The sequence below is a fragment of the Pterocles gutturalis genome, unplaced genomic scaffold (genome assembly GCF_000699245.1).
Source record: "Pterocles gutturalis isolate BGI_N339 unplaced genomic scaffold, ASM69924v1 scaffold7370, whole genome shotgun sequence".
Lineage (NCBI taxonomy): Eukaryota > Metazoa > Chordata > Aves > Pterocliformes > Pteroclidae > Pterocles > Pterocles gutturalis.
This window is the reverse complement of record NW_010138137.1, coordinates 46948-61263: the sequence shown is the minus strand read 5'-3', so window position 1 is coordinate 61263 and position 14316 is coordinate 46948. Positions and strand designations below refer to the sequence as shown.

Below are 14316 nucleotides of genomic sequence, written 5' to 3'. Positions count from 1 at the left end.
TAGTTCAAAATGTCATTTATATATCTTTTCCAAATGCGTTTTAGTGACTCTTACAAGACATATGTGAGCTGTTAGAACTAAAAGACAAATGGTCTGCAGTGGTGAATGATTTAAATTGTCAAAAATAGTGTCTGTGTGGAAGCTGATGTTTCCTTGAGTGTAGAAATTAAAGTTTGAATTAGGCATAGTTGATGGATGCAGAGGTGATAAATTATTTCAGTATACAGTGCCAAAACATGCTGTGGCTTTGTGAAGGTGATGAGAACAATGCTTGGCTTTATATTTGAATTGCTCTCTCCATTGCTGCTTTTTTTTTTTTTTTTTTGCTTTTCTTTTAAAAACCTCATGCTTTATCATTTGGAGTGGAACAAGTTTTCTGACAAAAGCTGTGTAAATAAACTGAGGTAAGGCAAAGGAATGCTTGAATGGGGACAGTCTAACCTTTACTTTAGACTGAAGCATTCCATTGTCATACTTTGCAGTCTGTGATTTGCTATGCATCTGCACTTGCTTTTAATGGATAGGGTAGGCATTGTGATTAGGAAAGACTGTTTTGGGGCTGGATGGTGGTCTGGTGACTGCTGTCACTCCAATTCAATGCAGGATTTGCTACGGCAGTATCTTTTTTTTTCAGCTGAGAAACAGGTTGTTACAATTCACTCCATAATTTATGCTTTTGGAAAATCCATCCTGAACTGAAGCCCACGCAGACTTGAAATACAACAGTCTTCCAAGTCAGATAGTCACCTCTGATTTTGTTTATTTAAAATAAGCAGATCAGGGAAGAGAGGAAAAATTGATGTGTAGAGCCTCTGCCCATTGGGATGGTTCATTGGGAGAAGCAGGTTATCTGAAAAAACTGTGCTGTCTTAAAAATATTGTTTGTTGTAAATAAGTAAACTAGGAGGTTGATCATGTAAAGATGTGATAACTTTGAAACAAAGGTTTGGAATTACACCAGTTTTGACTAAAAGCTTTTGTTAGTTTCATAGGTATATTCTGTGAGAATAAACAAAAAACTTAACTTGTAAGGACACCCATTGTTACTCCTTTCAGGTGGTATCATGGAAAACTTGACAGAACAATTGCAGAAGAACGTCTTCGACAAGCGGGAAAACCTGGAAGTTACCTTATTCGAGAGAGTGATCGGAGACCAGGTTCATTTGTGCTTTCATTCCTTAGTAAAACAAATGTCAATCATTTTAGGTGAGAAATGTTTTATTTTAAAATACTGTGATCTGTTTTTTTTTTGTTTTTAGAACACAGTAGAGTACAAACAGAAAACAATCATTGTATTATAACTGAATATTTTTGACTCTTTATTCTTATATGGCAGAGCTTTTTACTTGTGTTTAATTGTTTTAAAATATGCTGCATAAAAATTACTTTTTAGACTGAGAACAAAAATGTGAGGAAGCTAACAACATCCAGATAGAGAAGCCTGTCTAAAGCAACATGCAGGTTTCATTAATCAATCAAGGAGATTGAGTGTGTTCTGTAGTAGTTATTGTAGCTCACAGGACATACTTAAGGTGCTAGCACATCTGGTTGCTTCCTTAATTTTGAGGGGAAAAAAAACCAAACCCAAAACCCCCCCAAAAAAACAAGAAGAAACAAAGAGCTTAAGTGTTTAATAATCCGAGGGTTTGCTGGAAACAGCTTTTCAGTATGTGTTAGATTTAGTTGTCCTAAATACAAGTACCTCTTTATCCAAAGTTGTAACTAGGATTATTTTACCATGGTCAAACTGTGTATATTATTAAGCTCATTTATTCCTTAGTATAAACGAGATGTATTCTGAAAAGAGCTTGAATGTTAGTCAGCAAGTAGATTGCTGCAGTATAATGTTCATCTTTACAAAACAGGAAAACAAATGTTTCAGTAGCAGTAGAAGAAATATTTTTCAGTTGTCTTGATAGCAACAAACACATTCAAAGCAAATTCTTCAACTTCTGAACGTGGGAATTATCCAGAATACCAAAACATAAGCCACTATGTGCATAATTTACAAATGTAGGGAGTTTTTGGTTGCATCTGCTGTATGATGGTCCTGATGCACCAGTGACATGAGGGCACAATTCTCTTAAGTGCAGACAGTATAGCACAGAAATAGTATCTCATGTTTGCCTCTTGCTATCTGAGCTATCAGTTTTAGCTTCTCAGCTATACTGGTACTTGTTTGGGAACTGATTGCTCTGTATCAGTATGAAAAGTAAACTATGCTAATACTTGCTTTCTAGTGCTGTTTTAAAGTTCTGGATTATTTTTAGTAACTTTTCCTTTTGAAGCCAGTATCATGCAATTGGCTATTGGTTCATGCTCACCATAAAAGTGTTTCTGGCATCTCAAGTAGAAAATAGTCTGCTGATTTCCAATTCAGTAAGGAAAATGTTTTTAAACCCTAAAGACTCTTTCATTCTGAGATCCATAAACCACACAGAGATAAATATCCAAAGGGAATTAATTTGTTAGTTAATAATGTTCTTCAGAGATTGGGCATGGTTTCAGTTTTATTCTTTGACTGCCAAGTGTATATTTTTGTTTGTTGTTAGATAGGCAAGTGTGACACTCAAGAACGTTGCCAGCCACAAGAATGGCAGTCTTAAAGTAATTTCAAGCAAATACAGGGCTAGATCTCCTATGTCCCACAGGGCAGAAGTGCTGTTTCCACCAAAGCTTGATCTTTGCCAGTTGCAGCCTACTAGGAATGGGTGAAAATTCCGTTGATGAAAAAGTCCCTCATATTTTGTTTTGTGAAGGTTATTTTTCACATTAAACTTTTCTTAGATTACTGTGCAACTGAAATCCCAACATTTTAGGTAAGAGTTTCTTAAACTCTTTTAATTCTGTTGCTGCCACTTGAAAGTTACACACAGAGATATGTGCTGATGCAGCATATGAATGATTTATAGCATATTAATATGTGAAAATGAAATATTTTTTCACTGAAGTGTTACCTTTTATGGTGAGGCACAGTGATACAAAATATTTTGAAGGAAAACATTTATCTTTTAATCTTGTCCTTCAGAATTTTCTGTGATGACAGAAGTCTCTCTGTATTGCTAGCTCAGTGTTCTGAAGAAAGTTTGCATTTAAACTTGATGAAATAATAATCTGAAACACTAAATTTCATTTACAACCTAATCTCCACTGAATAAGTTACCAAGGAGTCTTACAGAAAATATGCCGAAAGATGTAGCCTATGTCTTCAAAGTTATATTGTTTTCTGACTCCTCTTGCAGTACTCCATGCTTAAAAACTTCAGATTTAATCTCTAAAGATTCTTCTTTGCATACATATTACTTGTGAGAAGTAATTTGGTTCAAAGAACTGACTGAGAAGGAAGATTTTTTGGCAGGAATGTATCAGAATACTGACCTGCTAACGAAAAAGAATAAAAATGGAAGAAACCCATAAATACTGTACTCATTTGGGATGAAGGAAAAGTCCCTTGGCAGTTGAATGTTTGGGTTTTTTCCTCCCCCCCCTTTTTTTTGAGTTGTTCTCAAGCTTTGTGAAGAGGTCAGACATGAAGTAGAATGTTAAGAAGATTCAGATATGTTTATTCTTCATATTGTTAATTTATTTTGAAATATCCTTGAGATAATTTGTTTCTCTTTTGGAAACTGGAGAGACAATTAACATGAGCTTTTAGATTTTAATTATTTTCTTAACAGCAGAATTTGCTTAGCTCGATAATAACTTGTTTCTTACATTTTTATAAGAATGCAAGGGAGCTGCTACCCAGGACTCCTGTCAGATCTCTGTGTTACTGAAAAAATTCAAGTCTGTTTGATGCCATTGATTTACATAATGTGATCATTTTTTTGGATTGTCTGGTCAAAAACATTAAAGTTGTTTCAGACTGAGTACTGCTTCACTTTTGCAAATGACTCTTGAGTATGAATGTTTTAACTACTGTTAACTCTTTTATCTATATAAATAATTTCTGCTTGCTTTTAGAATTTGTGTTGACCAGAATGTGAGCAGAAATGGTACTTTCCATTTTTGATATGACAGTGCATTTATGAATCTCTGAACTTTCAGAAAAACAGAACCCTTAAAGATTGAAATGAACAGTTTTGTAAGAATTCTTTGTTGTGCTAAACTGCTGAAATGGTTCTGTAAGCTTTTTTTCCCATTAGTTAGCAAAGTTTTAAATTGAGTATGAAGAGATACTTTGATTATTCCGAAGAAATTTCTTAACTTTTAATGTGGATGCTAAACTAACTGTAAGAAAGTGGCTAATTTCTGAAAGTGTTTGTTTTTTACATTGTATAATCAAGTGCAGTTATTTGTTTTCAGAATATTTTGTTACTTTATTAAATTTATATAAGCCTGTCATAAAAGGTGTATATTCTCCATGGTACAAGTAAGAATGCTGTTGTGTCTGCTAGGGCATTATTTCACGACACTCACAATTACATGTTTTCTGTTTAGTTTCATTTAGTTCCGACAAATGTACTGGCTTTTTTTGTGTATTAGCACTTCCTTTAGAGTCTTAAAGTACTGGTGTATCATGCGGTATATATGTGCAATTTTTGATGAAATATTCATTAGCTAGGATTTACTTACATGTTTATAGAGAGCTTGCAATACTGCCTTTTGCTGAATATAGACACTGCTTTAAAAGTTAAACATTATCCTAACTAACTTTCTATTAAAAAAAAAAAAAAATTGGTAGCAAAAAAATTTCTTATGTCAAGCTTCCTTTTTTTTTTCAACAGGATTATTGCCATGTGTGGAGACTATTACATAGGTGGACGTCGCTTTGCTTCACTCTCGGACCTAATTGGTTATTACAGTCATGTGTCCTGTTTGCTGAAAGGGGAAAAGCTCTTATTTCCAGTAGCACCTCCAGAGGCAAGTAGTACATATGTTACAGTAAAATTTTTAAGTGTCATTTACTTAAATATTAGTATCTTTAATCACCATTCACAGTTTTCTTTGGAAAAAGCATTGTAGAAAGTTTCATGTATTTCTGCATAGGCTGGGCACATGTTGAAGTATAAGGAATATAAAAACGCATTCTTACTCATATAAAGTAATGATTTAAAAAAAAATTGCTATTTAATGAAAATATGTAATGAGAAAGCTAGATATCAGGTGTTGCAGTTATCTCCAAATGCAGTAAGAACATTCTAAGTAAACAGATAAAAATCTACAGTTCTTGGCTAATACAAAGCACTATTGTAATGTAAGATATTCTGTGCATCTAGCAATCGTTTCAAATATGCATCCTGGAAATAACTACAGTTTCTGAAAATGGGGCTTCTTTCACATACCCATCTTTAAAACAATATAAGTAATTAAAGTGAAACGAAACACTGCACAGTGTGTCCCTAAAACAAAACCCAAAATCTAAATAAAGATGCTTCTGAATGTTAACCTCAGGGAAATTTCCACTCTTAAGGGGAAGAAAGTTTAAAAGTATACTTTTATGGGAATTATCTTATTAGTAATTTGTTTTTAAGATGATAAACATACATTATCTGTCACAATACAAGACAAAACAAAATGAGAGCTAACTGAATTATGCTTTTCTAGCTCTCAGTGGTTTTGAGGTCTGACAGTTTAAAAATGGCGGGGGGGATACAAGTGACTGTTAGCAGTCCTTTGCCTTGGAGTAGCATACACTGTGAAGAAGGATTCTACGCTAGAAAGAGAGAAAAGTATTTTCTTTTTTCTTTTTTCTTAAATTGTAGCCTGTAGAGGACAGAAGGAGAGTTCGAGCAATTCTACCTTACACCAAAGTGCCAGAAACTGATGAAATAAGGTATGTTTTAATAGTAATAGTAGTTGTGAAATTCTCAAGAGTATTTATAAATACTAATGCTTTAAGTATGAGTTCACATGCAAATACTGTCCAGTTGCACCTTTGACTTACATCAGTTAGGTTAAAGGATGTTGCCTCTGTTTTTTTGTTGGAAATAGTAGTGAGACTTTGTTCTCATAGTTGTTTCTATTGTAAGGGAAGTTAAAGTAGGTTTATAGAAGTAAAATTAGTAATGTTAAAGTTTTGAAGTACATTTTATAAAGCCCTAAATTTTTCTCCAAGAGGGTGAATTTGTGTATGAAAGAATTCTGTGTCATGAGTGTGTGAAATAAATGAGCTAGAGTTTTTTTCCTGAACGACCTATAGAACTAATAGCAGATAAATAGTTCAAGCCAAAACAATTCTGACCACTAGAAAGAGAATGTGAGCTTTGACTACTCATAGATGTAAAATATAGTATTGAACACCTTTTCTGAAATAAGAAAAAAGAAAAAATGTTAAGAAGCTTTGCCTTTGAGAACATTGAAGTTTTTTCTTACCTGTGCTTAGAAACTTAGTGACTACTTTTTCTAAAGTTCTCTTTACTTCTCTGTCCATAAAATGGAGGAAGAATGATTCTCCCTTCCCTTCTCATCCCTCTTTTACAAGGAGTCTGTGTTGAACAAATAATACTTCTGTTATGCCAAAAATGGTACAAAATTATACCTTTTCTGTCTCTTTTAGGATGCAGCTAAAATGCTTGGGTTTTGAGATCCACACGGCTAAAATAGTTCTCCTTGTGGCATAGCTGTTCTCAGTTTATTCTAGGTCAAATTAATATACTCTTGAAAACCTTATGCATTTCAGAGAATCATGACTTAAAATTTTTATATTATAGTTAATATTTAGAAAGTTTGAAGTATTACAGTGTTAATGTCAGCCTGTGTTCCATGGAGTAACTCAATGTAGAGTTCTTTGTAAGGGGGTTGATGGAGGGTGCTCTTGCTGTCTGTTGCCCGTTCTTAGGATTTATGTTAATTAGCAGCTGAATTTATTCTGTGTTTTCAGTAGTGGCTTATTGGTTTTGTTGTGGTGTTATTTCTGTTTTATACATCCTTAGCACAATTTGTAGTTGACAGAACTGAAATATGTATTAGATACTAAATATAAATCAAACGTATAAATACTCACACATAGTAGCCGCTTAAACTGTGAGGAAGAATACACATGGTGTGCTTGGGTATCAATTAATACTTGTTTTCATAAACATGTTTTCTCAGATATTTTTCTGAAATTATACTCAAAAATTCATTGTGTTCATACAACTCTGTATTGCGATTTTGTCTCTGATTTAAATCTTGCTGTAACTCTTCAGTTTCCTTAAAGGAGACATGTTTATTGTCCATAATGAATTGGAAGATGGCTGGATGTGGGTTACAAACCTACGGACAGATGAACAAGGTCTTATTGTAGAGGACCTGGTAGAAGAAGTGGTAAGTAATTTTATATTCAAACTTCTTAAATGAGATTTTTCTGTAAGATAATATTGAGATAAACCAAAATTAATTACATTTAATTGACTGTTTTCCAGTTATGTACTTTTCTCAACCTAGTAATTGGATCTACTAGTTTTAAAATAGTGTAACAAACTTAAAGCCTAATTCAATATTAAAAAAGTGCTTATTCACCTGTTGCCCAAAGAGAAATACAAATGAATTGTAGTGTAAGTTTACTAGGCAGTTTCCTAAACTTGACTGTCCTGGTAAAGAATCTGGTACTCATTCAATTTCATTTCTACTTTATATTTGCCAAGTAATGTTCACAAACTGTACAGAATGTAATTTTGCATTCTGGTAGGTCTTTCTCTTTTTTTAAGGATGAAGTGTGAGTTAAAAATGTATTGATGTGTTAATTATACCTACAAGGGCTTATGTGGACTCAGGAAGCTAACCAGGTGACCTGCAGATAATTCAGTTACTGTAGGCGAACAGATGGTTTAACAGACTTCGGAAGGAAAAAAAAACCAACAAAACCCACAAGGATTATTTTTTTAACAAGCTCAACATTGCTTTGGAGTGAAATATTATCAAATTTTTGATATGGTTTTCCTGCACAGTACATATAGTTTCCTAATAGCAATGTTACCTTCAGATGCATCTCACACATCTGTGTCAGGATGTGAATGGCTAAATTGAAGTGGAACTACTACACCATCGAACTGTAGACTGATATATCAGTGCTAAATTAACCTTTGGAAAGCTGAAATTTTAAGAAGTTACCACCTTTGAAGAAGGACTTAAAACATGACAGAAGCAATCCTCTGAAATAACGTATCTTGGCTGAACTCCACTTAGTGAGTGGATAACTTATTTTCATAGAACTGCAGTAAGCCCTTTAGTTCAAAAATGTCTCAGACTTCTTATGTTTTTTTTTCTACAGAAGGTCTTAACCTATGAAGTTTTGGGGTTTTTTTTGAACTAAGCTTTACTGTTGTCGTGCACTTAATATGTTAATTTTCTCATTAGGGAAGAGAAGAAGATCCACATGAAGGCAAAATGTAAGGATTTTTGTTTTGTTATTAAATGCAATCATAACTGTTTGTAAACTTCAGCTATGAGATTTCCCAACTTTTGGGAAGATGAACCAAAGATATTAATTTTTAATCACAAGACTTTTTTCTATGCTAGCTACTGAAGATACATGGATAATTAACATGAAAGAGTCCTGTAATAGGTATGCCTATTGCTAATGGGTTTTCGAGTGTTGAAATCTTAGATGAGCCCGACTATGATCACTTTCAGACAATGTATGCACAATGGAGTATTTCTGGAACACAGTGTTTGCCTTAGAAGTAACCTTTTTTCAGACCTGCACAACTCTAAATCTTGGAGAGAGAGCAGAGTACCATAGTGTGATAGTTACAGCTTGTCTCTGTTAGCTTCGTGTGATAACACTTAAAGAGACAGCCGGAGGACTATAGGATTTGTTCTGTTTGCTTAAATACTTAATTTTTTTTTAAAGATTGAATGCATTTTTTAATCAGCAGTGTATTGATATGTCATACTGTTTATAAGATTGTTTTCATTAGTAAAGATGATTGGTAAAAGAAAGATTTAAAAAAAATTTCTGCTGGCTTGGTTATTTCTTCTGTCCTTGATTTGCTTGCCATCCTTGACCTGCTGCTTTCTGTCCATTGCCCAGTTTACAGTTTCCAAGAGGCTGATGGCTGAAGAAGGCATTTCTTCTTATCTTAGTAGGAGAAAGAAAATCAGTGGTGTTACTTGTTTCTTTACTGTTTTGCTAGTGTTCTGCCAGTCAATGTACGATTGAAATGTATGATTATTTATTTATTTATTTGCAAAGCAGTTTGTAGCAGGTGCCTGGAGCTTTGATACTGATTGTCCACTGATATTCCACTCAGAGGAATCCTTGGGAGAGAGTGATTCCTTTGAACATTGTAGTAGCCAGAAACTTTCCTCTAAAGGTAGTGTAGCAAGAAAGTTAGAACTAGAGCTCTTTTCTGATACGTGAAAAGGCCGTATTTTTTGCTTGCTTCTGAAGGACAGACTAAGCTATTAAGTTGTAGCATACCAGGCTGAGACTGGACAGAGGCTGCTGAACTTTTTTAGGACACTGCTCTGACCCAGGGCTCTGGGAAGGTACAGGGTGTGAGATCAAAGAGTTAGTACTCAATAGTCTAACAAAGCTAGGCTTTATTTTCACAGTTTCTGGCAAAATTTAGTTTTAAGTTTTTCTGTACAGTGTTTAACCTCCTTGTTTGAGTTTGGATTTCATGATTCAAGTAAATTGCTGTATGAGACTGATTTCAAATAATGCCTATCAAATTCTCTACCATTTAGATGTTCGTTTTCATCTCTAAAAACAGTTGGATTTGAATGTCAACTCCAAGAGTTGGATATTTTTATTGGAATTAATTTATTTGTATACCTGTTAATGTTATTTTTTTCGTTCTGTTCCTAAAACAGAACCATTAAGTAGCATAATCATTGATTATCTCATCTTTATGTATTAGGACTTTTTAAATAAAGATCAATTCATAGGTGCCACAGCCTTGGTTGTTAGCACAGCCAAAAAAGAGAGCTGGTAGTCTTGCTTTCTAATTTTTCTGTTCATCTTTGTTAAGATGGTTCCATGGGAAGATCTCCAAACAAGAGGCTTACAATTTGCTGATGACAGGTACTTGTATTTCTGATTGAAATACAGTGGTGATTCTATTGGTATTAAGCTATGGCATAACTTCCTTCCATGTGTAAACATATGTGTTATGTGTAACATATTATGTGTAAACATATGTCTTAGTCTGACCAGCCCCTGTAGTTGTTAGCTCAATAGAATACTACATTGGAAAAAAGCTAGTGGCTATGAGTATTGAGTATGTTCTCAAGTACAGTTAATTTAATAATTTTTGATTTAAATATTTTTAAAATTAATATATGTGTAATCAATTATTTCACTTATTGATGTCTTCATCAAAATGCTGTGGAGAATATGTATTTTATATACCTAGTGGAAAATATATTGCAAACTTTTTTGGCCCTTTCATAGAGCACATATTTCTCTAAATTAAAACATCGTGATTTCTAACCCATATTGTTAAATATCATACTTTAAATAATAGAGCAGAAATTATTCATTTTTGAAAACATGTCAAACCTGTTTTTGTATGCTCTTGTAAGGAGGTGGCAAAGATGTTGCTAGGTTGCCAGCTACAGCTAAACCATTTTGCATTAATTTTGTCAGTTTAGTACTAGTTCGTCTAGTTTGAGATCACTGTTGGAACGTACCTAATAGACTTGGTATTTCTTCAAGTGTGCAATTCTTGCTAATTCATGTGGAAATAGATTTGATAAGGGCTCATATATAACTGTAAGAAAAGTAACCCTTATGATATCTTTTCAGTTGGTCAGGTGTGCAGTTTTCTTGTGCGGCCTTCAGATAATACACCTGGTGATTATTCACTTTATTTTCGGACCAGTGAAAATATTCAGCGTTTTAAAATATGTCCAACATCAAACAATCAGTTTATGATGGGAGGCAGATACTATAATAGGTAAGTTTTAATGATAAAAGGAATTGTGCGTATTTTATATTTGTAAGAATTTGTATTACTTGCTCATCATAATTATTTATTGCTGTGATTATAAGACTGCAGTTTTTTTAATAGTATACTAAACATTTTACCTAACTTGCCTAGTAGTTAATTGTAACTGAGCAAGTTGTGTTGAAGAAGCCTAAGCTTACCTTGTTTCTTGCGAAGTATTGTCCTTCTTCTGCAAACCAGATTGTTCACACTGTAAATTCGGGGCTGTATCGATCACATGTGGATCTGCAATTACAAGAATGCTGTGTTGTATTGGAAGCTACTATTTTTATTCTTTTATATTTGAAAAGGGAATATAAAAATGTTTATTTTATCTGAGACATTCAATAGGGTTTAAAATAATAGAAATGGGTATTTACAGGAGTGGGTTAAAAATACCTTAATTGTTGGTAAAACTCATTAAATTGCATTGTAATGTGTGATACTTGGGTCAGAAGTACAGACCACTTCATTTAGAGTGAGCAAACTTTGGATGCATTTGTGCTGCCATTGGTACAAAAAAAGTAGTAATATGTGCAAAAAGAAAAAGAATAAAGAGATATGTTTCCCCTTTTGTGGGAGAAGCTATCAATACAGCTCCATCGTTGATAATCTTAGTTTTAGAATTGTCATAGATGCAAGACTTCCCAGTAGTGAAAATTCAGCACCCTCTTTCAATGGAGGCTGTTTCCTGTCTCACAAAATCAGCACTTTTCCAGACTTGCTCACCTAGAATCAGGGCATTCTTCATCCCAATAGAGAATTTCTGTCACTTCCAGCTTGGTTTCTGAGTGGCTAGAGATCCTGCCACTGGTGTGTCTGAGAAAATGTTGAGGTCTCCTACCTAAGAAGTTCAGTGGACTTTTTCATATGACTTCAAATGGACGATGGTATGAGGCTAAGCAGTTGGAACCTTATGAAGCTATGCATATCCCAAACACATGCTGCTTGGATACCTTCTACATTAATCAGTCTAGCCTCCAGACATCCTAATTGAAAACCAAGTTAGCTGCAGTGTCAGCCTTTTGTGAAGGTAAATGCTCTTTTGCCCGTTCTGTCATGGCTTAATTAGGAGGATGATAGGCTAGGAGCCCCCATTCTAGGTTATGTGAAACTAACTAGCAAATTAGTGGAACTCATTGGTCTCAAATGTTTTGCAGCACTAAATATTATACCTTCAAAAAGTCACTACTTTGGATTACTTTAGAATACAGTGCTGGATTCACTTGAAGTGTGTATATAAATTACATTTTTCTGAAGAAGATTCTTTCCATGGTGTTGAACTGAAAACAGGATTGTAAAGTTAAGCAGCACTAAGTTACAACAAAATGCTTTTAGAATGTTTTAAATATTTTCATACTTTGTTTGCAGAGATCTTCCTCGGTGTGAAAAAGAATCTGTGTGGCTTTAAAAGCCTTCATTTTTGTTGCATGTTTTGGAGAATTACAACTGTGCTCTAGGATTGCATTCAGTCCAACTTAGTATGTGCTGCACGTTTGTAAACTTCCTGGCAGTTCACACATGTAATGAAGTATGCAATGCAAGATAATAAGGCCCCAAAATGAAAATACTAACTGCCAACATTCTGTAATGTCAGATCTACCGCAGAGGACAATAAATAAGGAGCAGGAAAGACAGAACAACTTTGTGGGCTTTTTAATTCTTGTATTAGTTAGTTCAGTGAGGACACTGTAAGAAAGAAATCTTTAAACATGTGAAGATTAATGTGGTTTTCTTGTGTGGAATCATCGGAAGTGGCTGAAAAACAACAAATAGGGCATTGATTCTGCAACAGAGATATATGAAGCATGAATTTATGCAAGATAATGAAACTATTTACAAGCATTCTTGGTGCAGTGAGTTCTGTCTTTGTGGCTTATCTACAAATGCAATGTTTGTCTTCAAGGGGAAAATTTCAGATTTAAGAAGTGCTGCTTCTTGTTTAAATGCATCTGTTCGGCAGTTTCCATTAACTATAAGCTTTTTTACATTAAGCTGTTACAATAAATGCTCTCAAGGTGTCTCCTTTAAGTCTGATACTAGTATTAGACTAGATTAGATTAGACTAGATCTTTACAAAGTCGTCCTTGGTAGTAGAGTATTTTTAATATTCTCTTACAGTTTTTGTGATTGTAATTAGGATAAAAGATAAAGTAAAAGCAACCTGCTCTTTGCAGAGTATTGATTACAGTTGTAGTCTCAATAAATGATAGACCAAGATTTTCCATACCAAAGTAAGAAGCTAAAGAATAGTAAGGAAAAACAAAATGAAGTATGTTTGTTTTATATCTCGGATATTTTGAGTATCCAGACATGAGACTGGAACCGTGATAACCTATACAAGCAACAGTATGTTGGTTGCATTTCAGAAGAAGTTACTCTGTGTGATCATGGGGAGAGAGGTCCTGGGTACATCTCAGGAATCTCATATTCTATGCTGCATAGGAAAACTTATTTTTTCCATCAACCTGTTGCTTTTGCATGTGCTCCCGCCACTCTGTATGGGAATTGCTTAAAATTTCTGTTGATGAGTATGATCAACAGGCTGTGTTTGCAGTCAGTCATACGGAAGTTTGCTTTCATTATTTCGTTCTCTTAATTCAGCTCTTCAGAAGGGTAAACTTGTAGTCTTTTGGCTGTCCGCTTGAAGGTACAATAGGTAGAACCTATATTGCACACATATTGGAGGAATTATTTTGACCATGTAACGAAGGAGTATTTTTCCATGGACTTCCATAAAACATTTAACTTCTGTGATCTTTCTGTTTATTCCATGGATAACAAATTACTCCCTTAGTCATCCTTCTCCATTTTCAGGGAAAAATTGGAAAAAGTAATTTCTTAATGGTTGTACCAAGTCAGGCCAGGGTGGAGTTAATTTTATTTACAGCAGCCAGTATAGTACTATGATTCAGATTTGTGGCTAAAACAGTGTTGATAACACACCAGTGTTTTGGCTTTTGCTGAGCCCTGTCTTCCAGAGACCCAAAGAGATACGCTGAGTGATAAAAACTAGAGGGGATGTTTCGTCTTCCTAGCTGAGTGTTGCTCAGAGTGTCCGGGCATCAGTCTCCTTGTGAGAGGTGGTGAGTGATTCCTTTTGCGTCACTGGCATCCTCCCCCCACTTCACTTATTAAACTGTCTTTATCTTCATCCACAAGTTTTGTCACATTTGCTTTTCCTGTTTTTTCCCCCGTTCCTGCAGGCAGGGAATGAACAAGCACTGTGGGGTGTTTAGCTGCTGGCTAGGGTCAGCCCTCCGCAGACCTTGTAACATCCCTCTCTTCCTCCTCTTTTTCTTGAGCTTTTATTGCCGAGCATGACATTATGTGGCAGGGAATGTCCCTTTGGCTGGTTCAGGCCAGCTGTCCTGGCATGTCCGCTCCCAGCTCCTTCCACACCTCTGTCCTACTTGTGGAGTGCAAGTGACTGCAGTAGGAAGAAACCCTCAACACTGCA

At 34.7% G+C, this 14316-nt stretch overlaps 1 protein-coding gene across 1 annotated transcript in view; it reads left to right on the top strand.

The window, feature by feature from the left end:
- Positions 1 to 1056: 1056 nt before the first annotated feature.
- The window catches only part of RASA1 (RAS p21 protein activator (GTPase activating protein) 1), a gene marked incomplete at its 5' end in the record, with an annotated part of 47612 nt that continues 34352 nt past the window's right edge, over positions 1057 to 14316 (top strand). Inside the window, 7 exons of the mRNA XM_010082857.1 lie at positions 1057 to 1206; positions 4728 to 4863; positions 5706 to 5776; positions 7131 to 7248; positions 8281 to 8312; positions 9900 to 9952; positions 10676 to 10826. Coding sequence (XP_010081159.1) covers positions 1057 to 1206; positions 4728 to 4863; positions 5706 to 5776; positions 7131 to 7248; positions 8281 to 8312; positions 9900 to 9952; positions 10676 to 10826 — 711 coding nt within the window. The remainder of the gene's footprint in view (positions 1207 to 4727; positions 4864 to 5705; positions 5777 to 7130; positions 7249 to 8280; positions 8313 to 9899; positions 9953 to 10675; positions 10827 to 14316) is intronic.